The sequence below is a fragment of the Gymnodraco acuticeps genome, unplaced genomic scaffold (assembly GCF_902827175.1).
Source record: "Gymnodraco acuticeps unplaced genomic scaffold, fGymAcu1.1, whole genome shotgun sequence".
NCBI lineage: Eukaryota > Metazoa > Chordata > Actinopteri > Perciformes > Bathydraconidae > Gymnodraco > Gymnodraco acuticeps.
The window spans coordinates 450927-476634 of record NW_022992251.1 but is presented as its reverse complement, the minus strand read 5'-3'; the positions used below and the strand labels follow the sequence as shown (position 1 = coordinate 476634).

Genomic DNA, 25708 nt, shown 5'->3' with positions numbered 1-25708 from the left:
GATTTATGAACTGGACACTGCAGTATATACATGCTGTGATGTGCCTCAAGTGCCTCTCCATTTTCTTGTCAAGTCAGCTAAAGAGTTGTGTAAAGTGAGGGAAATGCACTTCAAGAAATAACTCCAATCCAAATCCGACTTTCAAATCAGGGAACAGATAACAGATGTTGCCAAAATAGTGAATTTAGGAGTTAGGACAAGTCTATATTTAATTTCTGGGTTTTTTGTTTAAGGGCATTTCCAGAGGAGCTCACAAAAAGAGCTCAGGGTGCGTGATGATTCAAGAAACCTACACAGGAATGAGGACTCAAATGAGGCAAAAATACACTAATGCGGCAGTTCAAGGGCCAACAACAATGTTTCACTTGTTCAAAAATAAGATAAGAAAAACAGGCAAGCAATCATACTTTATATGGCAGAAAGCAGAACACACACAAGGCTGGGAAAGTGGGGCGAAATAAGTGTTTCCTCGCTCGGCCGTGTATAAAAACAGAGGCTGATGTTGTGACAGGTGAGTGTTCAGGTGATGTTAGAGCAGGAAATACAGCTCACTGAGGACAACCGGTGGCCAGGTGAGGTATAGCAGGGTTTCAAATGAGAGGAAAGGTTAGTGCTGTCTTTCACAAAGTGCAGATAAAGAGGAATCTGGTGAAACTATGATAAGGTGGGTCGGATCTAAAGGATTTAAGTTGGTTTTATATGAAACCAGGTGTCATTTTTAATTCCAATTGTATATCTTAAAGCAGGGGGGTCAAACTCAAATACACAGTGGGCCAAAATGAAAAAATGAGTACTAGTCGAGGGCCGGACTGGTTCAATGTTTATTGTAAAACTTATTGAAATGAACTTATTGCACATATTAAACCTGGAACTAACAAAGCTTAAATTATTGCCTATAAAAACAACATTAAACATTAAATAATCAGTCGCATTCATTTCTTATGGCTCTATCTGCAGCTTTTCCAGAGTCATTTCTTATGATTACATTTTCCCACAGGCCAACAACAGCTTCAACAAAACTATTTCCCTCAAAGAAAAAACCAAACATGCCCTGTTGTCGTGAGAGAAAAAGTGCAGAAGGAAACATCCATTAAACTCAGTGTGCTGCTCTGTGATGCTAGTTCAGATACTTGGCATCTCATCTCGGGTGCAAGTTCATCAATGTTTGGGCTCAGGCTCTGAGCGGAGGAGACCCTCAGGATGGAGTGAAGGTGTGCGTGCAATATACCGGCAGGCCAGATCTAATAGTAATTAGAAATTATCCTGCTGGCCGAAATTAAATCCACCACGGGCCTGAATTGGCCCCCGGGCCTTGAGTTTGACACATGTGTCTTAACATAACAAATTGATTATTAGACAATGAACATAGGCTATTTATTGTTGAAATGTTTTTTTGTTGTTGGTCACAACACTATCTTCAGCCATTATCACTGTATACAGTTATTTAAGCTCTGTTTCAGGCTTTGCAGACTCTGAGGAAGGCCTCAGGATATTGAGCTGCTAAAGTCGTTGGTATTAGCAAAGTTAGCTTCTAGCTCTAAACCAGCTGGTAGCTAACTTTGCTCTTCCACTCTAGTGCTGTGCAGATAAAGTGTACTTGTGGTTATTAGAACATTTCTGGGAAAAGACAGGGTCGATGAGAGCAATGACACTGAAACAGATCACAAAAGTATCAAGCTACCGCTACCGTATAATACCAAAACATTGAGCTAAAAGATGCTAAAATCTCCCCGGGTGTTCATTTCCATTAGTTTGTTGCCCCAAGCTACCGCTAACACGTCATCATTTGATCTGTTGAAATCAGTCTATGGTTGAAATGTGCAGCATTAAAGTTTTGTTTTAACTTTTAACACAATTGTGATGAAGAACATGCTCAGAGTCTTAGATTCTGTTTAGCATAATCCACCTATAAGCTAGCTCTTCTGCAAACATTGCATGCAGGTTATCAAATTCATCCCACTGCATTTTATTTTTCAAAGCAGACAATACCAACATCTGCTTTGTCAACGCAAAGGAAACCAGTGGGACCAACTGGAGAACCCTCTCTTTCCCAGGATAAAAACCGTTCTGCTGGTTTGCCAAACTCCCAGTGAGCTAACCAGCTCTTTAGTCAGCAGCATCTCCCCAAATTAGAAAACAAAACAAAAGTCAGAAATCGCTGAAGCAGCAGAATGCCACACGTGGGATCAGAACCAGATGTGTTGCCTGACAGAGCGACTCCTTGACAGCAGGGTGACACTCGAGCCAGGGGTCTCATGATGACGCTGTTGTCTGTTTAGCATCCATCATACACTTCTATAAATGTTCAGCTGCTTTGTGGCAACGAGAGCCTCGCTTTAACCAGAGCCCCTCCACGTTGGAATAAAAACCGCAGAGTTTAACGTTCGAAGACCAAGAAAGGCGCCTTCCAGAGATGGGACAACAATCTTTATCCACACACACCACACACACACACACACACTACACACACACACACACACACACACACACACACACACACACACACACACACACACACACACACACACACACACACACACACACACACACACACACACACACACACCACACACACACAGGACATACACATCTATCTTTCTCTTTCATTTCCCAACAGCTCCGGTTCGCTGAAGCTTTCATGTGCGTTGAAAGGCACCGGCTGGCTGCAGTACACACAGCATTAAGGAACACTTATCGAGGACGAGGCTCGCAGCTTTAATGCAGATGGGAAAATTGAGAGCAGGGTGATAACTTGTGGAGCGTTAATGTTGATTCAAGTGTAAGCCCTCAGACGATGAACTGGCTATTCGTCCATCAAGCTGCAGAGCAATAAGACTTTTCTAATGAGGGGAGACACACTGAAGAGATATACTGCACAGTGGGGAGAGGTGTGAATGCTGTGACCCCTGACATCTTAAAAAAAGGGATGCAGGCCATTTGATTTTATGTTCAGAGTGCTGCAAGGTATATGACTGTATGGACGATGACTGTAAGTTGACATTTGTAAAAGGATTGAACGATACTTGAAAGCTTTAGCATTGTCTTTAAGGTCCTCTTGTTGCTTTTGTGATTTGAATGGGAAACACAGCTGTAGGGGAATAACCCTATTTTATGTATTGAGAATGTTCCATTTATCATTTAAAGGTAAGATGACAAATAAGCACAATAAAGTGTGTTGAACGTAAAGTGACAGAAAATGAACAATACTTCCTGTGTCAAAAAGTGCGCAAGAAAAAAGAGAGCAGTGGACCTTGAGTTGGGATTGGTTTGTAAGGATCTCTGTTACTAAAGGTAAAGAAAGGTCATTTACCAAACTAAAGGGGCAAATGTTTATTGGTTGTCAGATTTACGGGGTACCTGTCTAACAATCTTTTTTACGTCACTTGTTATGTCACTTTTTTGAAAAGACAATAATAGGTTGACAGAGCAAAAGCACATACAAAATACCTAACTTAATATCTCATAGAAAACTTCCAAAACAAATGTAAAAGCTACCCCAACTCACCTACTGTCCACAGTCTGCCTCCATACTCGTTTGTAAGTTATTCTTAACAAGTGGCGCAAGATCTTCTAAACAGTGTTTCAGATACAAAAGAAAAAACAAGTTACTTAGGTGTGGACTTTTATTAACCCTCTTATTGTCTTCGTTTCCCCCCCTTACTTTGGTGTTCGCGGTAAAATTTGGCTGGTCCCGTTTTAACTGCTATTACATTAACACAAAAACCATTAATCATCACCAAATGTCATTTAACACCCTTTCAAACTGTAAATATTGTATCAGACTACTGGTACACATGAAAAACTACAGTAAATATACAAAGAACAGACACTGAACATGTATTGCGTGTGCCAGGTGTGATCCATGTGGGGGAGGGGCACATAAGAGCGGGAAATGTTTCAAATTGTTCTGTGTGTTTGTGTGTGTGTCAAGTGTGATTCACATCGGGGGATGGGCACATAAGGGGGGAACACATCTAGAGTGTGTGTGTGTGGTGTGTGTGTGTGTGTGTGTGTGTGTGTGTGTGTGTGTGTGTGGGGGGAGGGTGTGCGCGTGGGTGTGTGTGTGTGTGTGTTTGTGTGTGGGGGGGGGGGTGGGGGGTGTGTGCGTGGGTGTGTGTGTGTGTGTGTGTGTGTGTGTGTGTGTGTGTGTGTGTGTGTGTGTGTGTTTGTGTGTGTGTTTTATCTGATCCGGATGGTTACTAATTCCTTTTCTTTATGGCGGTCATTTTTGACCGGGAACACCATGGGTGTTACAAAGTTGACTAAATCATCCAAAATGCAATGAAAGTAGTGATCAGCAATTTCATATGTTCAAATGTCTAAAGTTATGATTGATGAAAGTAGTAAATCGGTCAGATTTGACCCGAAGACAACAGGAGGGTTAAGGTCCCTGACTGGTGATTGGCCAGCTCAATGTCTGAAGGAACCAATGAGCAGCATTACAGGACTACACAGGTGGAAACCAGTCCTCTCGTTAGCACCTGAAGAGAAAACAGGTGAGGGAGAGAGAAAGAAAAACAGGAAGTGGCGCCAGGGAAGCCCATCTGTTCAAGCTGAGTTTTGCCCTAAAATCTTATAAAAAACACAGTTTTTGTTTAGAATATCTGGAGTTTATAGTGTTTTTTAAAATTAGTTTCGAGGTGTTGATGAAGTTCACTCTGGCTGTTTAACACACGTGCACCATCAAAAGTCACTTAACACCAACACATGAGAGTACGAGTGAAACATGATCTTTGTTCCAGGGATGAATGTGCTTTTAATTATGAGTCATTTAAATGAGACTCGGGGAGGCGCTGCAGCTGTATGAGGACACCGAGGCTCAGAATAATCAATCTCTATAAACAAGCTTTTCAGGAGGATTTTTGTGGGAGGAACTCTCTGTTTCAAGGAAGTCACTCACAGCTCAGTGCCACATCCTTTTATAAATACTGGGGAAACTCTTAAGTCAACAGGGAAATCATCTTAATGGGAATTATGTTTTGATGACATTTGTGGACTCGGAGGGGAAAACGTCAGTGGGAGCTCCATGGGAAAACCAACGCTGTTTTTTTCACACCTTCATTCAAGATGAATGCATTCAGTGTGTAGATCTGCAGAACACATTATGGCTGACTTATTGGCACCTAACTTTTGGAAATCACTTTGCAAACATCTCCGTGACTTTATGAAGCACACACATGATTACTTTGCTGCAGCATTAGCAGTTTCTTTTGTCATTGCTCACTGAAACAGCACCATTTGTGTCGACAGGAATAACACAAGTTGTATTTTTCTAAAGGCCATGTCCTATAATTTAACATGCAGCGTTCGCACTTAAGCTAAACACTGCCATTAATCCTTAAACACATCATAAGCTCCTCTGCCATTCGGTGAAGTCCAGCAGCCGTCTGGACAATATCCAAAAACAGCACTTGTGGGAAAAAAAAGAAACCCTGCTCAGATGAAAATCAGGAAGACAGATTCATGTCAGTCCTCATGAGTGTTTTACATCCTACCCTGATGTAGAACAATGTCCTCTTTGTGTGTACATACTATACAAGCCTCTCCTGTCTCTTACAGGGAAGGTGACTGATACTTTTCAGTCACAGCAGACGAGATGCTGTGAGGTTTATTTGAATCCATCTCCTATTTACTCGCCCCACCACCCACACACACTCATTATCATTGCTAGTGTTATTATTATCCCAGCATCAGCGTGGTACGGCCTTCCCAAAGAGGCTCCGGTCAACAGAGCTCTCTGCATGGGCGAGCCCCTCCGCGAGTCCCGACTTAATTTAACCAGATTCGGGCTGTCACTCTGCGCCGGGTTCACGGCTCCCTGCGTTTTCTCTCGTGGCCCCTCTCCCCCCGATGACAGAGAAGATAAGCATGTTGCATACCGAATCACTGAGCTATGACAAAAAAGAGGTTCTGCTCAATAAGCCAGATGTAAATAATTGTTGAAAGCAATATAGGGCCCTGCGTCTCGCAGTCCGCTTGATGTTTAGCTTGGCCGAGACAGAGATGTCTCAGTTTCATTCGGGTCCTGAAATGTCTTGTTTTGCTCAGACCCGGTTTTATTTAAAGACGGCACAGAGTGAGCCTTGAGTATTAAATACCTTAGCACCCAAAAGATTAAGGATGGGATATATTCTGAGCTGACCATTTTAGAAACTGCCAACGCTGACATGCATCTAAATCAGTTTCTTACGACTGCAGGAAAGAAAAAGTTAAAAGCAGGTTTTAAATAAATACTTTTTTTATTCTGTTATTGGCTTTTTACAGGTACAAAGCATACAGCATGTTATAGTTTTATCAAAAGTGGAAAATACTGATGTTACATATGTAACACATGTAAAAAATAAGTCTTCAATCTTACTTTCCCCGAAAGTAAGAACATACATTTCAGCATATGAAAATATCCATAAAAACACAGCTTAAGTAATTTAAGTTAATAAACAGTACAAAAATGTAGAAACCATACATGTCAAAATAATGGACAACAACAAATGACTCCATGATTACTCATGAATAAAAAAAAATGTACACAAGTTCATAGTGTTTTAGTTGGGGTCATGTTTATAGGATTCATACATCATCATTAAACGCTTGGCTGGTCAGAAAATGACAAACACTATCTCGCCAAAATCTCCTCTCCTGAACTCAGGCCATAAAAACAGAAGAGGAAAAGTCTGAACTGAAATCCTCAAATGTCTGTAAGGCAGGCGACTTTATTAATCCTCACTCTTGGAGTGTTTAGCCAGTCTTCTGTGAGAAAACACACCAGGGCAAAGAGAAAAGGGATCATATACAGTATGGAGGGGTCTGCCATACCGTGCGAGCTAACTTACACACCGAGGGCCGTGTCCTGTCACAGGTGCAGTCGGATCAAACACACATGCTTCCTTTTAAGTAAATGAAAAATTGACTGCTGGAATTTACTTCCTGTGAGTGTTAATATTATCTACCGTCTTATCTCTCAGGTGCGAATGTGACAGACATTTTAGGAAAGGAGAGGCAATGTCGGTAATAAAAAACAGAAATGTTTGATCAAGATAATGTGAACGGAGCTTTGCAGTCACTAAATTGAATTCAGGCATGGGTTTCTTTTTTTTTGAGCCATTCAGGGTCAATGGATACGTTGTAATGAGGCCACAGAGACATGAATGCACAGTTGACTTTGGACCTAGAAAAGACTGGTAAACTAAACCAAGGTGGCTGAAGACAAAATCTGTCATGTTACAGGTGCCATTTTTCTGCCTTACTGCATTGAAAGTCGTCTTGTAATTGTGAATAAAAAAAACATGTAGTCCAATGTTCTCTTGAAATATACAGTCTTCCTTTTTTTTCTTGAATGGAGAACATCACCATATTCTACAACATCGTAATAAATAGTCTCATACATATTGCTCAGCTTCTCCTTCGTTTAGAATGATCACCGAGCCGTCCCCACTGTTCATCTCAATGTCTCTCGCCGACGCGTTCTCGGGAAGCAAGGCTAAGTCCTTGAACACGTCCACATAATGTCCAAAGCCGGGACCCCAGTTCAACAGATTGTCCCAGTTGAAGCCCCCTGGCTGCTGGCCCAGTCTGTGGGGCAGTGTGTAATGCTGCTCCGTCGGAGGCATCTGGGGAATCCCCGGCCCTCCTTCTGCCCTCCGACTCGAGTACCGCCGCTGCTTCAGCCTCCCGCCGTAGTCCTCGTCGTCAGCGTCGGACTCGTTGACTTGCGAGAGCTTGGGAACTCGGGAGTTGTAAGTCACCGGCTTCTCCCGGTCGTACTCCATCTCCGAGCAGGTGAAGGAGTCGTGTGAGTCGCTCTCTGAAGACGTCTCCGGGGCAGGGATGCCGTCGGCGGGGTTGCGGACCCTCGACAGTGGTCTACGGCAGTCCTCTTCCGAGCTGGAGCGCCCGTGGTCCGCGCTGCAGATGCTGGGGTTACGCGGGCGAGGCGTGTTCAGCCGCTCCACTTCCTCGATGGACAGCCCCACAGGAGGCCCCGTCTCCAGAGGGATCTGCTCAATCGGCTGTTTGAGCCGACTGCCAGGCCTGGAGGTGTGACCGTGGCCGGCCATGGTCTGCGGACTCTTGCTGCGCCTCCCCAGCCGGGTGGCGTAGTTGAACATGGGTGGGGCCTGGCACATGTCGTTGTGCATGTCCATCGGACTGCCCTCACGCCGGGCCAGGTTGAGCTCTCTGGTCGGTGTGTTCCGGTAAAAGGAGGAGGGCTTGTTGAACGGGGCTGGGGAGTGCCTGGAGAGAGGGTTGGGGGTGGGGCAGGCTGAGTGGGAGTGGCTGAGCGGGGTGGACCTCAGTGCTTGGGTGTACTGAGGCTGGTAGTTGTAGCTCGTGGCTCCGAGGGGTAACGGAGACTGTCTGGCGAAGCCCAGCGGGCTGTGTCTCTGGATGGAGAACTTGGGCGTGTGGCTGCGGAACTGCTTGTAGTGCTGGATGATATCGGCGTCCGACGGGGCGATGCTGCTGGCGTTGTCTATGTCGTAGTGTTCAATATCTGCCTCTGGGCCGCTACAGGGGGCGCAGGGAGCACTGGGGACGGTCTCATTGTTGTGGGGAATGTCTGTTTCATCATAGATCAGATAGGGGTTCTCCCTCTCAATGATGTCCGGTTTGGGGTTCCCTTCTGGTTGTTTCCGTACCGTCATGTCGTCACCATATGGTGGGATGTTATCAGGGTCATCGAACGCTACGTTCTCGCTGCCCTTCTTCTTTTTCTTCTTCTTCTTCTCCTTGGGTTTCTTCTCCTTGGGTTCCTTTGGTACTTTGGTCTTGTTGCGGCCCCGGCAGTGGTTGCACAGGATCAGACTGAGCACCACCATGGCGAGGACGGTGGCACAGCTGCCAACGATAGCAGGCACCGCCCAGATGGGAAGGACCATCGTCTCCGCGGTGGGGTTAGCGCTGCAGACATACCCTCCGTTGTTGGCTGACTTGCAGACGTTACCCTGAGGGCACTGGACGCCCAGACACGCCACCAGGGTCTCACACATCTTGCCCGTGTAGAACTCGGAGCAGACGCAGGTGAATCCTGAACGGGGGTCCGGCACACAGCTGCCCTGGTTCTGGCAGGGGTTCGAGCTGCAGTCGCCGGGCGGGACACACTGGTAGGTGTACCATTGGTTGACGCACATCAAGCCGTCCCAGCATGGGCTGCTCTCACACAGGTTGGGACCCCTGCAGCCTATCTTAACAGAAGAACTGGTCTTGGTTAAGGTCACCAGGTTGTGATCTCCGGTATACGGCAGGTTCTCCCCATTGTACTTCACATAGGCCATGCAACCGTCGAAACCTGCGAATGAAAGAGGGAAAAAGTTCAGATAACAAGAAGCAGACATCAGCAGCTGAAAAGGACATAACATTGGCCTGGAGTGGAGTCATTTCCGATTGCCACCAGGCTAATTTTCAAAATGTCTGCCAGAGCTGGATCGCTTCCTCGTAAATCGGAACTGGGAGCTATAATCAGAGCTAAAGCAATTCTGTTTAGTCGGGTAATTGGTTCAAGCTTGGGACAAAAAAATACATATTCAAACAATCGATAGCTGGCCAATTTGAAAATAATACAAAATATTTTCTAGCAGAGAATCCATCGTCGGAGCTTTGTATTGCTTCGAGACACACATCTGGGTTGGATGAACGTCTGTGTGTCTAATTCAATCTTTTTCTTCGTGTGATGCCCAACAGCATTGCCTCACCGATGTAAATAGATTTTTTTATTGAATTTATCCCGGTGCAGATTAAATCCAGTTGTGCCTTTTCATTATCTCTCGAAAAATGTATACAAGACACAACAGTTCAGACACTCTGACGTAACGCCACAGATCTGCAGAACCACAGTATTTAATGTATGCCCAGGTCTCTATGGTAAAACATTTTACCTTTTTTTATTACATTTGAGCATAGTATTAGTTGAGTTTTCCCTCCCGTGACATCTCTAAAGTGGACTCTTTCACCTTTTCCAAACTGTTTCCAGCTCAGGCTCGAGGACATCTGATCTGTGATTTAGGTCTAAACTAAAATAAGAAGTCCGTGGAAAAAAAGGGCGGGTGTTCCAAGACAAAATCAAATTAAATCAATTTTGGTCATTTTGTCCATGATATTCTGATAAAGAAACATTTATGTAACTAATGTAAATGCATAGCAGGTAAATCTCAGCAGCGTGGAGAGAAACGGATTTCAGGCCAGGTTTTTTGTTGGACCGCCACCAAATATGGTCTGCAGTTTGAGAAGCACACTATAAATTCATTTGGGGAAAAATACGGTGTGTCCTGGATTTATAAGGCTGAAACGCTTCTCTGTCACACACTAGTACAGTATGTGCATGTGTACACACTTTAAGATATGTTGAAGAGGTTTCCATACCATGTGCTGCTGCATTAGTAATATACAGAAGGTAAGGGGTGGGTTTATTGGTCAAACGCCAGTTTTATGTAAGCTTCGGTATTTGTTTTGACATATCACGTAAACACACATGTACTTTCACACACATACATCTGTAAATAAGATGTGCCGGTGCAAGTGTCTGACGATCATGGATAGTTTTAAGAGAGCCACATCTAAACTGTGATTTATTTTTAGGGAACATCATAATATTTTTTTTCACAAGGATCATAATGTATGATAATTCTCATAGTCGTTATAATCTTTTTATCATGCATTATACTAACTGTTTTGATACATTATAATATGGGCCTTTTTAAAAAGATATGTCAGTGTCCAGCATTAAAGAAGTAGAATAACACTTGACTATATAAGTCATTTAAAAATGATGAAAAGTGTTTTGATTATTGTTATAAAGCGTTTTGCATGTTGATGAGTGCTTATAGCCATACTTATACAGTGCTACAAGCATATTTTAATGATTTCAACTAATATCTCCGATAAAATCTGTAAGGAGAATTATTTGTTTCCACTTATTTATCATTAACATCTACTTAAATATACAAATATGGTACAAGCAAGTAAGAGGTTAGAATTCATAGTTTGTAAAAAAGGAAATAGCCCTACTGTGTGTCCAATTACATCTTTAGGGCAAAATAACACATCATTTTTTTTAGTAGCCACTGCCTCTCTGGGGTCAAAGTGGCAATCAGGAAAAAGTGTCTCAGCACTCAATAATAGAAAGAAATGACTTGAACCCATGACCTTCTACCCTTCTACTCCCTAACCCAGACACATAATGAATCCTCAGTGCTGCCTCACCTGCTGCAGTCTTCTGCTGCGCGGGTCCAGGTGGGATTCCTCCGAGGGAAAAGGTCAGGACGCCGAGGCCCCCGAAGTCCTGCGTGGGATGCTGGATGACCCGGGGGTGCGCTCCGTCCACCAGCAGCAGCGTGGCCGAGCCGTTCTTCAGCAGCTGGAGCGAGTGCCACTGACCGTCCGACAGCACGGCGTCGCCCACCGTCCGCTCCACCTTTCCCCCGACGCCCGCATCCGAGATGTAGTGGATGTTCCCGTTCCTCAGCTGGGAGAAGAAAAAACAGATCCATGTTAAAGGTCTCCTATTATGCAAAATTCACTTGTTCATGTCTGTTATACATAAACATGTGACCCCTCTGTGTAAAGAGATTCTGAAAGTTTCAGGAATAAAAGCTTTGCTCACTTTTTGTCCTGATCCATTTATATAAAAACCTGTCTGAAAATGAGCTGATCAGATGTTGCCCACTTTGTGATGTCATAACGATTTTTTGGGCTTTTTGTCTTAATAAAAACCTTATCACCTGAATTTCCTCCTAGAGCACCATTTTGTTATGAAAAATAAATAAAAATAAAACAAATCTCTCTCAGAGGGGCGTGGGGAGGGGCTCCTTATTTTCATCTAAAGTAACAGACAGAGAATCAGCACTTTTTAAACAGGGCTGAAACAGAGGGGATTATGGGTAATGCTGCAACGATCTGTTTGGTGTTTGGAGCCAAACACTTCAGAGACATGTTCTGTATCTGAGACCTATAATATATTGATGAATAGGTATGATAGGGGACCTTTAATATCCACTTTAAACTGCACATCATGGCTTAGAGAAGACAGACTGGATAAGACGGTTGATGAATCTGCAGTTTCTTATAATTAATTTCAAGCGTTCGATAGATAATGTTCTCTGAGGAGAGACACAGGGTTAAAAATGCAGTGTTTTAATGCAATGACTTATCATGTCAGCATGAATCACGAGCGATGAGAGGAAGTCTTCTCCCTGCAGAACTACAACCACTCTGCGTTCACAATCTGATGCTGAGGTCAGGGATCAAAAATGCAGCTTGACGCTCATAAATCTTCCTCCCGGCGGGACGCGCTGCACTAAATCATGTTCTCACAACTCGTGTGCAGCTAATGTTATTCAGCCAGATGATGACCAGAAGCTCACTGACAAATTCAGAGGAAACACGCTCATTCAAAACGCCCACTGGTGAAGCCTCTTTCCTGAAGAGTGGACAAGAGAGCGCCTTTAAAAGAAATTAATCAAGCTCACTTTGGCACGGTCAACAAATTTGCGGCTTACCGTGCGTATGGTAATCTCATATGTTTACTCCTCATTCGATGGAAAAGTAATCCCACTCTACTCCCTTTTCAAAGACCCAAAAAATCAGCAATGATAAGTAGCTTCCGGAAGAATTGATTTAAAATGGAAAAGCGGAAAGTCCCTAAAGCCAAAGAAAATCTGCACTAAACCTGGAAAACCAATCATCAAGTTTATCTATTAAACATCTTTAAACACGGTTGTTTTTTTAATATATCAGTATATATAATCCAGACTCTCGACAAACGTACATTGAGAGTACGTTTTCCCCCGCGTCCCCACTTTTTTTAGGCGTCATGGTACTTATAATACTTCCTCAGATTGTTTAGGAAGCTGTGATGGAGATTCAGGCTCCGGAAAACAAATTCATAAGAGAGAAAGGCTGATGCTAAAGTGGGAAGGGGTCGCTGGTGATGAGGGCGGAGAGGGTCGAAAAAGAAAAAATGTAAGAGGATGAATGAGCGCTTAGGCCTCTTTGGGCAGCTGCCCAAAATGGGTGAGAGGGAAGGGGGGTGAACAGGATGAGAGAAGAAGAAAGAGCCCCACAGAGTTTGGCTATAGTTAGAGTGTGGGTGATAACTGCTGTGATTAAAGGGGTACTAATATGCTCATTTTCAGAGTTCATATCAGTATGTAGTGTCTCTCCTGGGACATGTCTCCATGCTTCAATGTTCAAAAAGCTATTTTTTTTCTCATACTGCCTGTGCTGCAGCACCTCTTTTCACCCTCTGTCTGAAACCAGAGCCCAGTCTGCTCTGGCCGGCTCTGTTGTAAACAAATGCTGAAAAACCTATAACACACGACAGGAAAGAGGAAACCCCAAAAAGCATTATAGGGCCCCTTTAAAAGTAAGGAGAGTTGAAATCATGCACAGACACATGGGCGGTGGTGGCGAAGTCCATAGCGACTTGGCTTGGCAACTGGAAGGTCACCAGTTCAAGTCCCGGAAAGACCAAGTGCTACCGAGGTGTCCGTGAGCAAGGCACCGTTCCCTACACTGCTCCCCGGGCGCCGTACATAATGGCAGCACACTGCTCCTAACACTCGGGGTCAAATGCAGAGAAACCGTTTCGTTATATAGTACCTGTACTACGTATTGACAATTTCTTCAAGCGAGGATTCCTTATATTAGTATCAGCTTACTGTATGTTTGCACACAACACACTTTTAAATGCCTTTGGTGATACAACAAATCATCCGGCAGCCATATTGCAGAGCCTCTGCTGTGTCATGTCAAACAAATGGATGAGCCAGAGATGATTTGTGTCCTGGCACCAGAGGCTAATCATGATCATGAACTAATTATAACTCACACATTCGCTAATGAGCCTTTCCGAGTCTGCTAGTACGGCTGCTGGCGGACGCTTACATCAACAGTTGTTGCTCTGGTAAATTAGCGGGCCAATTAGCTGATGCCAAACTAAGCTGAATCTTAATCATGGTGTTTTTAATTTAGGGAAATGCCACTATCTGTACATGTTACTATGGTGATTTAAAGTGAACGTTTCGGATTCACCAAAGTCACACAATAACACAAACAAACCAACTGATGGATGCAAAAGTAAACCAGCAACTCCTGTCTTCTGCCAGGAACAATTATTTATTTTGTCAATGGAGTCTGGTGATTTTGAAGAGGGCTGAGATAACAGCTTAAGTTTCCTGATTGAAAAGGCTGTGTAAGGTAAAGCTGTGAAAACATCCTAAATAAAGCGAGAACTTTAACACAAATTGACTTTTTCCGGTGTCTAAAAAAGGTTTTGCTGCTGTCCCCGACCATAAGCCTTTATTTGCACACTTTTTCTCCAAAATGGGGGCAATACTGTAGGTATCACTTTGACTCTGGTTTAATACAAACTCATTTTAAAAAGTCCAAACGATTACTTTAACAGGTCACACATTATTTGTGCTGATTCTTCAAATTAAATAGTTGAAAATGGTTGAAGTGAGACTTGTGGTTGGTGGTTGGATGTGCATGTGAAGTTTTTTTTAGGAGCTTCTGTTGTATATCTGGAGGAAAATGGTCTTTTGCTTCACACGACATAAAATACTACTATAAAACTATTGAGGTCAAACAGCAGGAACACTGTCAGGCGTTGGCAGGATTTACTTCAACCGAAATAACCTTTATTTATCGTTTAAGTGTATTTTAATGTTTCAGGAGGAAGACTCCCCATTCTTTCATCTGCTCCGGTTGGCTATATTAACTTGCTGTTGTGTGCTGATAATGCAAACTCCAGACTTCCTCCCATGAACACTTGCAACAGTTCAGCGACGTTTACTTCCCTCAAAGGCTTTTATTGTGAAACTACTACCTGGGGTGATGCCTTTCATAATTTAGAGGTATTCACAGCAGTGCTTCTGTTAAAAAGGAAGGGTATGGAAATATTGGAAAGTACATAATGATGAAGTAAACATGTGACTCATTAAAGCTCTGTATACTGTTCATCTCAAGTACTGCAGTTAAGTTAAAAAAGGAGGTATTTGTACTTTACTTAATTATTTTCAAATTTAGATAATTTATACTTTTACTCCACTACATTTTGTAGACAATTGTTGTACTTTTCACATTTATTTTACATATTTAGTTACTAATTACTTTTCAGATTTAGATTATAATACAAAATATATATATTATACATCACTATACATTACTAAAAGTTAGGTAAAACTAGCCAGTGTGTGTATAATATAGCTTTACTAAGTGCAACATTTAAGTTATGAACACTATATGGTGCTTATTTGTGCCATTCATCACGACCAGTCATTTAACTTTTGGTACTAAAAGTATAATTTGATGCGATACTTTTGTACTTTTACACTGTAGTATCGCTTCTTTTACATACTTGCTGACATTTAGTTTTTGCAAGGATCATAGTGTATTATAACTCTCATAGTTGTATTACCTTATCATCTTTTCATTATGCATTTACATCCCTGTTTTGATACATTATAGTGAGTTATTCTTCTAAACAAAATGTCAGTTTCCAGCATTAATGGATCTGATTACTTCTAGCACCACTTTGAAACAGGCAGCAATGTTTAAATCATTTGAACGTGTCTAACTCCCCCTCCCCCTCACCTTCACAGTGGTGTAGTTGCTGCTCTCCTGAACGTGCAGTAGAGTGCCGCTCTTGCTCCGCGTCCTGAACTTGACCTCCAGGCTGCTGGGCCCGGCGGGGTCAGAGGTCGCGCCCTGCAGGGCCTGCTTCAGGAGGACGTCCCGTTTAGGGCCCTGCTTCAGGGAGTAGTCCAGGCGCCCGGTGCCATCCAGGGACAGGGCGGTGTCCGCTGTCATGTCTGCGGGAGAGAAAGATGGAGAGTAAACGTAATCCTTTTTCACAGCCGACTGTAAAACTTACATTTTTCCTCTTAAGGCGCAATTTATTTTCCTAGTCCGATTGCCATAACCACTAACTGGTCCTTACATTCTCACAAGTGGTTACAAATGTCTTCCCTAAGTGGAAGAGACAATGAAACTACACTCGCTTCAGATTTTCATGTTAATAGCTTAAGTGGAAATGTAATCCAACACATTTCTGGTCATTGCTTGATGAAAAATAAAGTGTGTGAATTCATGTTGTGCTTTGGGCTAGTTTTATACATCTTGGAAGTCACATTCAATATCTCTACGAAAAGGGTTGTATAGAAATAAAGGCTCTAGACAAATATATTATGAACGGTGCGTATCTATGACCACAATATACAACTCCTGATGGCAAACAGGAAGTGAACTACTTATCAGGTAGAACACCTTTTCCTAAACTTCCTATTCATACCAGAATACGTGTTGCATACCAGAATGTGATATGTTCTGAAGTCACATTTCAAGATTCAGCCATATAACAAGTTGTTATTTAAGATATCATACAGTACTGTTGATAAATAGTGTATCCAGAAAACAATCCTTAGAATGTGTCTTTCATATGATGTCAGATTAACCCTAACGAGTATGACATTGGCAGCCATTACAAATATAAATGAAGAAATAAAACAAATGTATTTTTGAAATGTGAAGACCAGGGAAGAGTCTCAATCAAAAGAGCAGAGCAACTCCCGCTTCAAAGTTGATTTAAATACTCAATTAAAATGAAAATATACGTATTTTGTTTTTGTAATAATGTAAAAAGGTCAATTGAATTTAACTGTTTGATGTTAATTAATGCCAGTCTCCTTCTCCCTCCCTTATAATTTCTTGAATAAACGGCACAGAGCAGTATAAAGCGAAATCGTACGGTCACTGAGTTTGCGGCTGGATTCAAGATGACGCCACACCAGCTTTGAAAATGTCAAAGTTCTGTGGCAAAATCTGTTTGGTGAATCAGGGGGTTTTTACATCTGTGGGAATACTTTGGTGGACATTGACACACACATTTGTGCTGCTGAGTATAAGCTTCATATTTGGACAAAACACATTTAAACAGCGCTAATGTGTAAGTAAATGCAGTTCACAAAATGGACCTTTCTGGTGAAGATCCATTTTGGTTGTAGTTTGAATGAGCTAGTACTTAACCAACCAACCCTCCAGAAAGTTGCCAGGCTTCTAGCAGCACACGTTTTGCTGTAATGCAGGGATAAGCTTAGCTAAGACACTGACTGATGGGTAAGATTTACAAACTTTACTGTAACCACAACATGAAGATGGCTGGTAGGATCTGAGGCACGGCACTGGCTTAACATTTTTTACATTTCTCTAAGACCTCATTGCTTCCTTCTGTGGAGAGGATGTTCCTACTTGTCATTCTTCTTCCTGGCATGTTTATATTTTTCTTCTCTGGAGATGAAACACAAGACTGAGAGAGTACGCTTCAGTTTTGTTAAAGGAAAAGTTCTGTGATCGTCTTTCGTGAGGCAAATCAAACGATTTACCACAAGCTCAAACCCAATGGTGAACAGAGACAAATGAAGTGCAGAGGTAACCAGACTTACCAGTAATAATAAGGTTTCAAAATAAGTGTGGTATTGATGATATGCAACGTTGCTTAACCTAATGTAACACCTACACAGTAGCGTAATTAGATTAGTGTACATTATCTGATGTGGAGTATTTATGCATTTATTAAATATATATATTTCTTTTTTTTGCTTTTGGATTAAAGGCATACAATAACGCATATTTCTTTGTTTTGTTTTTTTACACTGTATGTAAAAAAACGTTTGTATTTTGAACAAAGTACATGTATGGTCCAGTGAACTAATTCAATAAATAAAAAACAATTTGTAGTGGTTACAAAAGGAAATACACAAATACTTTGAAATAAAGCTGCAGTGATGTGGTCTATATTATGCTAAATGGTGCAGTTTGGTGACTCATGAGGGAAGGATCATAAATAATCATGATAGAATATTCCTTAGTAAGTGCAGACTCAGCAGTAACACTTCAAAGGGATGTACTTACATTTCTCACAGAATTTTCCGGTGAAGCCATCCACGCACTGGCACTGCTGCCAGGACCAGCGATCCAAGCAGGTTCCCCCGTGTCTGCAGGGGCTGGCGGTGCAGGCTCCTTCCAGTCTCGGACATCTGCACACACAACGACAAACACAACGACACACACAACGTCAGTTTGACAAGTCAGACTGCTGCAGCCGGGGGGTCCGCTGAAAGAAGAAACTCAGAAAGAGAAACGGGGCAGATGAGCCTTGATTTCTCTCCCCGTGCGGCAAAACATAAAGAACCCAGAGATAATTTGCATATTAAAAGATCTGTTCTCGCCTCAGTATTTACCAGCGGGACAGAAAAGAAGAACAAAAATCTCCGGAATTCTGCAATTGGTTTCCCCCGTCAAAAATGTGTATTATGAAAAAAAACGTTTTAAAAACTCTTGAGAGGGTTTGGGAGTGTGAACAGATGTCCCACAGCGAGAGTCAACAAGGTTAGAGAAGACGGACAGATGGGAAGAAGAGGGAGATGATGGAGGGGGTGAACGGGAGTAAAAGGGGGGGGTTATGCCGACCTGTCAAGGATGCCCTGCGATGCCAGCGCCTGACTGGGCTCCAGCGGGCGGCCGTTGACGTTGAACTCCATGATGCAGCCCACAAAGTCGTGGGTGGCGACTTGACCGCGCCGATGAAGGACGGGCTCTATTGACCTGACGCCTCCAACAGAGAGCCGGTTGGGCTGCACATCCAGGATCCTGCACACACACACACACACACACACACACACACACACACACACACACACACACACACACACACACACACACACACACACACACACACACACACACACACACACACACACACACACACACACACACACACACACACACACACACACACATGAACAGAGGCACAGAGACTTAAATGCACGCAGACATGCATAAGAATCCAATGCATTCAAGTATGCACGCACACACACTAACAGGAGACACTGTGGGTCAGCGAGTTTCACCGTCTGTAGACCTCTGTGCCCTTTCTTCGTCTGTCAAATCTCTCTTTCTCTCACACACACGCACCCATATATACGCAAAACACATGTACAGCGTTTCAGAGTAGAGAGTGTAGAAGCATTGATCGTCCAGTCATTTATTGAAGGTTTTTTTTTTACAACTATATAGTTTGACCTTTGCAAGCCCCCAAAATGTTCATATAAAAGCTAGTCGAACTTTTAAACAATAATGCTAGTTGTGTGATTTAGCTCAAATGTTTAGCTTCTTTTCTCAACATTTCGACTTTGTACTTGACACTTCAATTTCATTCTCGAAATGCAAAATAGAAACAACTCTTCCTCCTCTAATTTTCTGCTCTACTTGCCTTACTTCTCTTCCATTAACATTGTCTTATGCTACAACATGGGGTAAACTAAAACCACATCTTCAACAGAAAAACAATTGTTTCTGTCATACTTTCCATTGTTTTGCCAGACACGGACAATTTCATTGTGCATTGAGTTTTCCAAGCCTAGGACCTTAAACTGTCAACGCTCTTTCAATGTATACATTAGGATCCTAGAAACAGAACATCTGTGTCATGCATGTGGTGTGTGTGTGTGTGTGTGTGTGTGTTTGAATTCTTACCAGTCCGTGTGCACTGCCACATTGCTCACAGCACAGTAGCCTGGTTCCTGGTCATCACCACACTGGTCCACAGTCAGCGATGCAGCCTATATGATGATGATATGATATATACTTTTTATTAATCCCCGTGGGGAAATTGTTTCTCTGCATTTGACCCATCCTAGTGTTAGGAGCAGTGTGTTGCCATTTTGAACGGCGCCCGGGGAGCAGTGTAGGGAACGGTGCCTTGCTTAGACTCGGTAGCACTTGGTCTTGCCGGGACTTGAACTGGTGACCTTCCAGTTGCCAAGCCAAGTCCCTATCGGCCACCACCGCCATAGAAACGCCATAGAAACACCAAAGAAACACACACGCATGTCACGTGTCAGAAAAACAGCTGTGAAGTCGCAATTCTTCAATCAATTACTCCTCATTTCAGATTCCTTTTTAAAACAACTATTTCTGGTAGACTGTGGTTGACAGTCTGTTTCTCCATCTTTATAATCAGGTTCATGTGTGTGTATGTGTGTGTGTCACTTGTGCTGGTTTAGTTCAAACATTGTCATGGTACTATTCCAGATGTTCCCTAGAAAATAGTATAACTGGAAAGTCAATACTTTTGAGGAATGATGTAGTACATGCTCATTAATCAAAGCAAAGAAAAACACCCACATTTAACGGTGTTGGTAGGTGGGTTTTGTTACCGTTGGTTACTATGCTAGCTGTTTCCCCCTGTTTCCAGTCTTTGGGCTAAGCTAAGTTAGCTGTGACTGCTAGCTCTGTATTCAGCATACAGACATGAGAGTGGTATTAAAGCAAAGGAAAACAACCAGGTAACAGTGATGGTAGCTGGAGTTTGTAATCTTTGTATGAAACCATGCTAGCTGTTCCCCTTTGCATCCAGTCTTTGGGCCAAGCTAAGTTAGCTGCTAGCGGTAGCTTTGTACTTAGCATAAAACATGAGTGATATCAATCTTCTAATGTTACTCTGCCAGAAAAGAAAATGCGGATCGCTAAAAAAATATTGAAATGTTCCATAAACATTGAAAATGGTCTGAAAAAGACAACAAAGCGTGCATTTAGCCACATTCTGTAAATATCACAATGAATGACGGTCACAGGATTTGCACACATGTGCATGCTTATTTTGCTGAGGTTGTGTGACAGCAAGACAAGATTTAAAAATCCTTTGAAAAATGTTTTGTTTTTTGTGTGCACATCTTTTATGACTGAAAACCTTTTTCCAGACTGAACATCTTCGTATGCACGGCAGCATAACTCTCACTCCAGGGTTCTGCTTCAGCCCACTAGGGGCTACTTTAACCGCTACAATTATTTCTCCCTGAGAATTTGTGTAACTAAGCCCTGTTGTTAGCTTGAGCTTTGCCTTCCAAATGGCATGTAGGCCAATTATTGTTCATCAATTCATCACAGGGGTTGATGGGAGAATGGCATAAGAAAATGCCATACACTACAGCAAAACATTTCCCATTTCCCGTTAATGGCACAAAGCTTTTGTCCAGATGTGGGTTATTCTCTTGCTCCCTCTGTGCTCTGAGAGGGAACGACCCTACGAGGAAGAAAATAAATGGGCTGGTGAGGAAAATGTCCGGAAAAGTGTGTGAAAGTGTTGAAAAACCGGGGCAATCATGCTCAACCTCTCCTGGATCTTAAGTAAACACGGACCACACCAGCCCGGATCTCCTACACAAATCATCCAGGGGAGCACGACCCCACCAAGCACACACACACACACACACACACACACACACACACACACACACACACACACACACACACACACACACACACACACACACACACACACACACACACACACACACACACACACACACACACACACACACACACACACACACACACACACACACACACACACACACACACACACACACACACACACACACTCTCCCTCACAGTACACTTGAGTCACACTTGATTCAGACACATGGACACGTATACAGAAAAAGAAGCACATACAGTGACAAAAGCAAGGCGAGGAACAACCAGACACATTCGTCTCAAACACTGGAAGATTTTTAAAGTGCCATAAAGAACGTCACATCCACATGAACATCTTATTAATGTCTCTTCCTGTGATCAAAGGGACTCCATCCACGACTTAAATACACTGCAGTTACTGTCAAGTGTCTCACTGTAGTGGAGAAAACATGAATCTCAAGGATTCCTCTTGGAAATCAATACCGAATGTACGAAAAGATGAGGAGCGTGCTTTTGTGCTTGGCTAACATCTGAGGAAATATGAAGAAAGGGCCACTGGAGATCATCGTTTTCACCATGACTAATATCATGGACAGTCCGACAGACCATAGCATTGCTCTTTGTTGTGGTGCAGGCATTGAGTAATGACTTTAAGGCATTAGTTTTCAGCTTGTTTCTGGGAAGAATAATAAAAAGGGTTGATGATTAGCTGCAAATGCTAATCAGCTACGCCGAGTCCTAATCTGTCAAACTACATTTCACAAACTTCATTCATAGAAGAAGTTGTTGTTTGTTCTTCCTTAACACAAATTTAAAATCCACAAGCAGCTTGGAAGTTCTCATCTGTGATCTTTTCCAGTTCGTTACTGTCACATGTTTGTTGTTACTCTACCACTAATTGATGTTAATCTAATTTCGCACAAATGTCATTTACTCCTCTCTTTCTCTCCTCTCCAGTTTTGCAGAGCAGAAATCTTGAGGCTTCTGCCACCATCTCACGACATTAAACGTGAATCATTTTTAATGTTATTTACAGTATTGCTTTATTCTGCACGTATTTGTATCTTGAGATAATACCTTATTATGTATGATGTATATATACATATATTTAGCAGATGGGGATGAAATTGTCATTTATTTTGAGTCGTGTTGAACCAATGAAATTCCAATATTCACCATCGTTTTAGCTCAGTTTTGGTCTCCACCACCGACTAACGTAAAGTGCTATTTAAAGAGTTTATTTTCCATTTCAGTCATTTGTATCTTGAGATAATACTTAATGTATTATCTCAAGATACAAATGATACAAATGTCATCCCCACCTGCTAAAAATAGACAACTGTTTGCTTACAAAATCATCATATCAACTTCTCTAATGTGATCAATGGTGCTGCTTTACTCCTGAATTCATCCAGGTTCAAATCGAAAACTGATTTTTTGCATTAAAACCAGTAATGATGTCACAAAGTTATTGGCATTCATATCAGTCTACATATTGAACCCATCCATTATTTGATACTTTGGCAAACTGCTTTATTACTCCTACTGCTGTGAAACTCATTGTGCCGAGGAAAATTGTGTGTCATTTATTGCATTTGACAATTAAACGGATTTGGACGCTGATTATAATTCCAATTGTAACAGTATCTGTTAACTTTTCTGCTCCCTCTGATTACTTGGAGCCTTCGCAGTGAAGCAGTGCATGACCGTCTCTGTGGTTTCTGTCTGCTTTTGACATTGGCTCAGAATTCAGGAGTCAGGAACTGAGAGCAGACCTCAAGCCTGACCACAGCACCTTCTGCAAACACAGTGATCAGGTTAACTTACAACGCCTGAGGGACTCGCCACTTGAATCGTGACACACTCACATTTCTGTCTCACTCTTCAAGAGCCCTTACATGCCCACCACTGCATTTGATTTGCAGGGCAATAGACGCAGACAGTCTCAACGTTTGCTGTATTCCTTTCCATCCCGTCACTCTGCACCTTCTCAAAGCTGACAATTTAACGATTTTACCAGCTTCCTATGAAAGCCTCGGTGCATGGTGGGAAATGACAGATTTGAAGTCCAGCAGGAGAGTTACATTATAGAAGCTTTGACAGGGCCTGCTTGTATTTTTCCCCCCCTCTTTGCTTGCCACTGCATTGCTGGCAGGACGAAGCCTCTCATTCAGAGCACAGGAGACAGAGTTTCAACCTTCAGGGCCATTTTGGATCCTCGAATTGTAAATCACAACAAGCAATAAAATATAATTACAAACCTTGAAAACCATAAGCTGAGCTACCGACGGTTTGGGGGAAGTTTAATTATCATCTGATGGTGTAAAAGAGAATTTAAAGCCAAATGTGGATGCAGGTTTTTAGCAATAAAACACAGGACATAAATGCTATATGGTGCAGCACACGTTGTCAGTCCATACCATGTGGTCTTGTAAATTTTTCAAGAACGCACGATGAAAAACCTGTAAGCTAATATCTACCATAAAAATAGACGTTCTTACCATCCCAGCTCTCCTGGCGATGATTGTGTGGAACTGCCCATCCGAAACTTTGATCATAGTCATCAGTTTATAAGTTCCACTTCCCAAGTTGAAGGAGAAGCGCATCCGTCCCTCGAAGATCTCCAGAGCCAGGAACTCCGCCTTGTCTCCGGTCTGGTTATCGTGGTTGTACATAAGCAGCGCGTTGCTCTTCAGGGTAGCAAACTTGATATATATGTAGTTATTGTTGGGATCCAGAGACGGAAATTCCATGTAGGAGAGCTCCTCAAAGCCGTAGCTGTTAAGTTCACAGTGTTTGCCGAAAACCCCTGAGGACAGAAACCAAAAGAGGAATCAGAGAGGAAGCCAATGAATGATTTACCATGAGATAAAAATATCTACACATAAAACAGAATCTTTATCGAGCGATAATATTAAAGTTTGTATTTAGTAGTACCAAAGCAGATATCACTGATGTTGGATCATAATCTTGCATCCTTACATTTTTTTTTTTTGGCCCATATTGGAGGCTTATGATGACAGAAGAAATAATAATCATGACAAATGGAGACACAAAACGAAATGACAGTAGCCCCTTTTAAGTAATGGGATTATTATAGCATGACTTTTGGAGCACGGGAGATTGCATGTCTTAAACATCTTGCTTTTCAATTTACCCAGGCTCGCTAATACCCTAAAAAGTTTCCTACTATTACTTACCAAATGGACAATGACAGCAATATTCATCCACCAGATTCTGACAGGACCCGCCATTAAAACACGGGTTACACTCACAGTGATTGATGATGGAATCACACGTTTTGCCTGGGTTCACAGAACAACACAAATTAAAATGGATGGGGTGGCAGACAACACAGGAAAACCTCGAGGGGAACTCAGTTCACTTTCCCCCACAGGCCAAGTCATGCAGGCCTTTCATCACATCACAGATGAGAAATGCACTGCAAAAAAAAGGAAAAATCTGGGCTCCAACACTTCATTTAGAGTTGTAGCGAGTCTTACAATCAAATGTTTGTCGGAACAACCATAAAATACATAATAGGAGGATGTGATTTCATCTGTTTTAGTGAAGTTTCACTCTATCCAAACTTCAGAGATGCTATTGAGGAATAGACATTGCTTGTCCAAGATGACATCACTTGATCCAAAACATCTTGAAACTTTCTTTGGAACAAAAACATGATCTCACTCAATTGGCAGATTATTCTCACTAAGAATAATCAGATTTTCAAATTACGTTTGGATAAGGCTTTTTTTTGCAGTGCAGAAAGAGAAACAGTTGCTGTCACATATGTCAACATGAAAATGAGTTGGTGCAACTGTACATCATGATAATAAATGTGACACGGATAATACAAATAAAGGGGCAAGGAAATATATGGTCCAGACATGGCACAATACATAAAAACCGACACAAAGACATTCTGCAAATATATTTAAGTCTGTAAATCCCGAGACAAGCTGCTTAATGGAGATTGATTCCAGTGCCAACAACCAGGCGGTGAAAACAGGAAGTTGAGAGTTCACTGTGAGGGCATGCAAACTACTGTAAGTCAATAGGTGCATTTATTCACAAGGGTAATTTATCTTGATGAAACGTTAGAGATTTGTGGTAATATTGTATCGTCATAATAAAAAGGGACAGTAATGACTTGACTTGAGGTAAATAGCCTGCTTTGAAAATGTCTTTCAGATGCAGTCAGTGGCAGGACAACATGCAGGATTCAAATGACTTTTCTAAGTAAATCCACTTAAAATCTACTCCCCTCTTAAGGGGTAATGATACAGTGTTTTCATTAAGTTTCCAAATCAAAAGGCCTGATTGGATCTGTTATAAAGCTGCTCATTTATCAAACAACTCCAAACTGAGGTAAATGTGTCAAATGTTTATATTGATATATAAACTGATGATATAAAATCCATCTGTGTACAGTTAGATCAGGAGTGTATCTGTGTGT

General features: G+C 42.2%; 1 protein-coding gene across 1 annotated transcript in view; it reads right to left on the bottom strand.

Moving 5' to 3' along the window:
• Positions 1–6220: 6220 nt before the first annotated feature.
• LOC117540257 (protocadherin Fat 4) overlaps positions 6221–25708 on the bottom strand; it is a 112227-nt gene continuing 92739 nt past the window's right edge. Inside the window, exons 10-17 of the mRNA XM_034206842.1 lie at positions 24450–24554; positions 23751–24058; positions 19528–19613; positions 18463–18642; positions 17905–18029; positions 15589–15806; positions 11197–11458; positions 6221–9286 (exon numbers count right to left, since the gene is read on the bottom strand). Of these exons, the coding sequence (XP_034062733.1) occupies positions 7377–9286; positions 11197–11458; positions 15589–15806; positions 17905–18029; positions 18463–18642; positions 19528–19613; positions 23751–24058; positions 24450–24554 (3194 nt within the window). The 3' untranslated portion in view covers positions 6221–7376. The remainder of the gene's footprint in view (positions 9287–11196; positions 11459–15588; positions 15807–17904; positions 18030–18462; positions 18643–19527; positions 19614–23750; positions 24059–24449; positions 24555–25708) is intronic.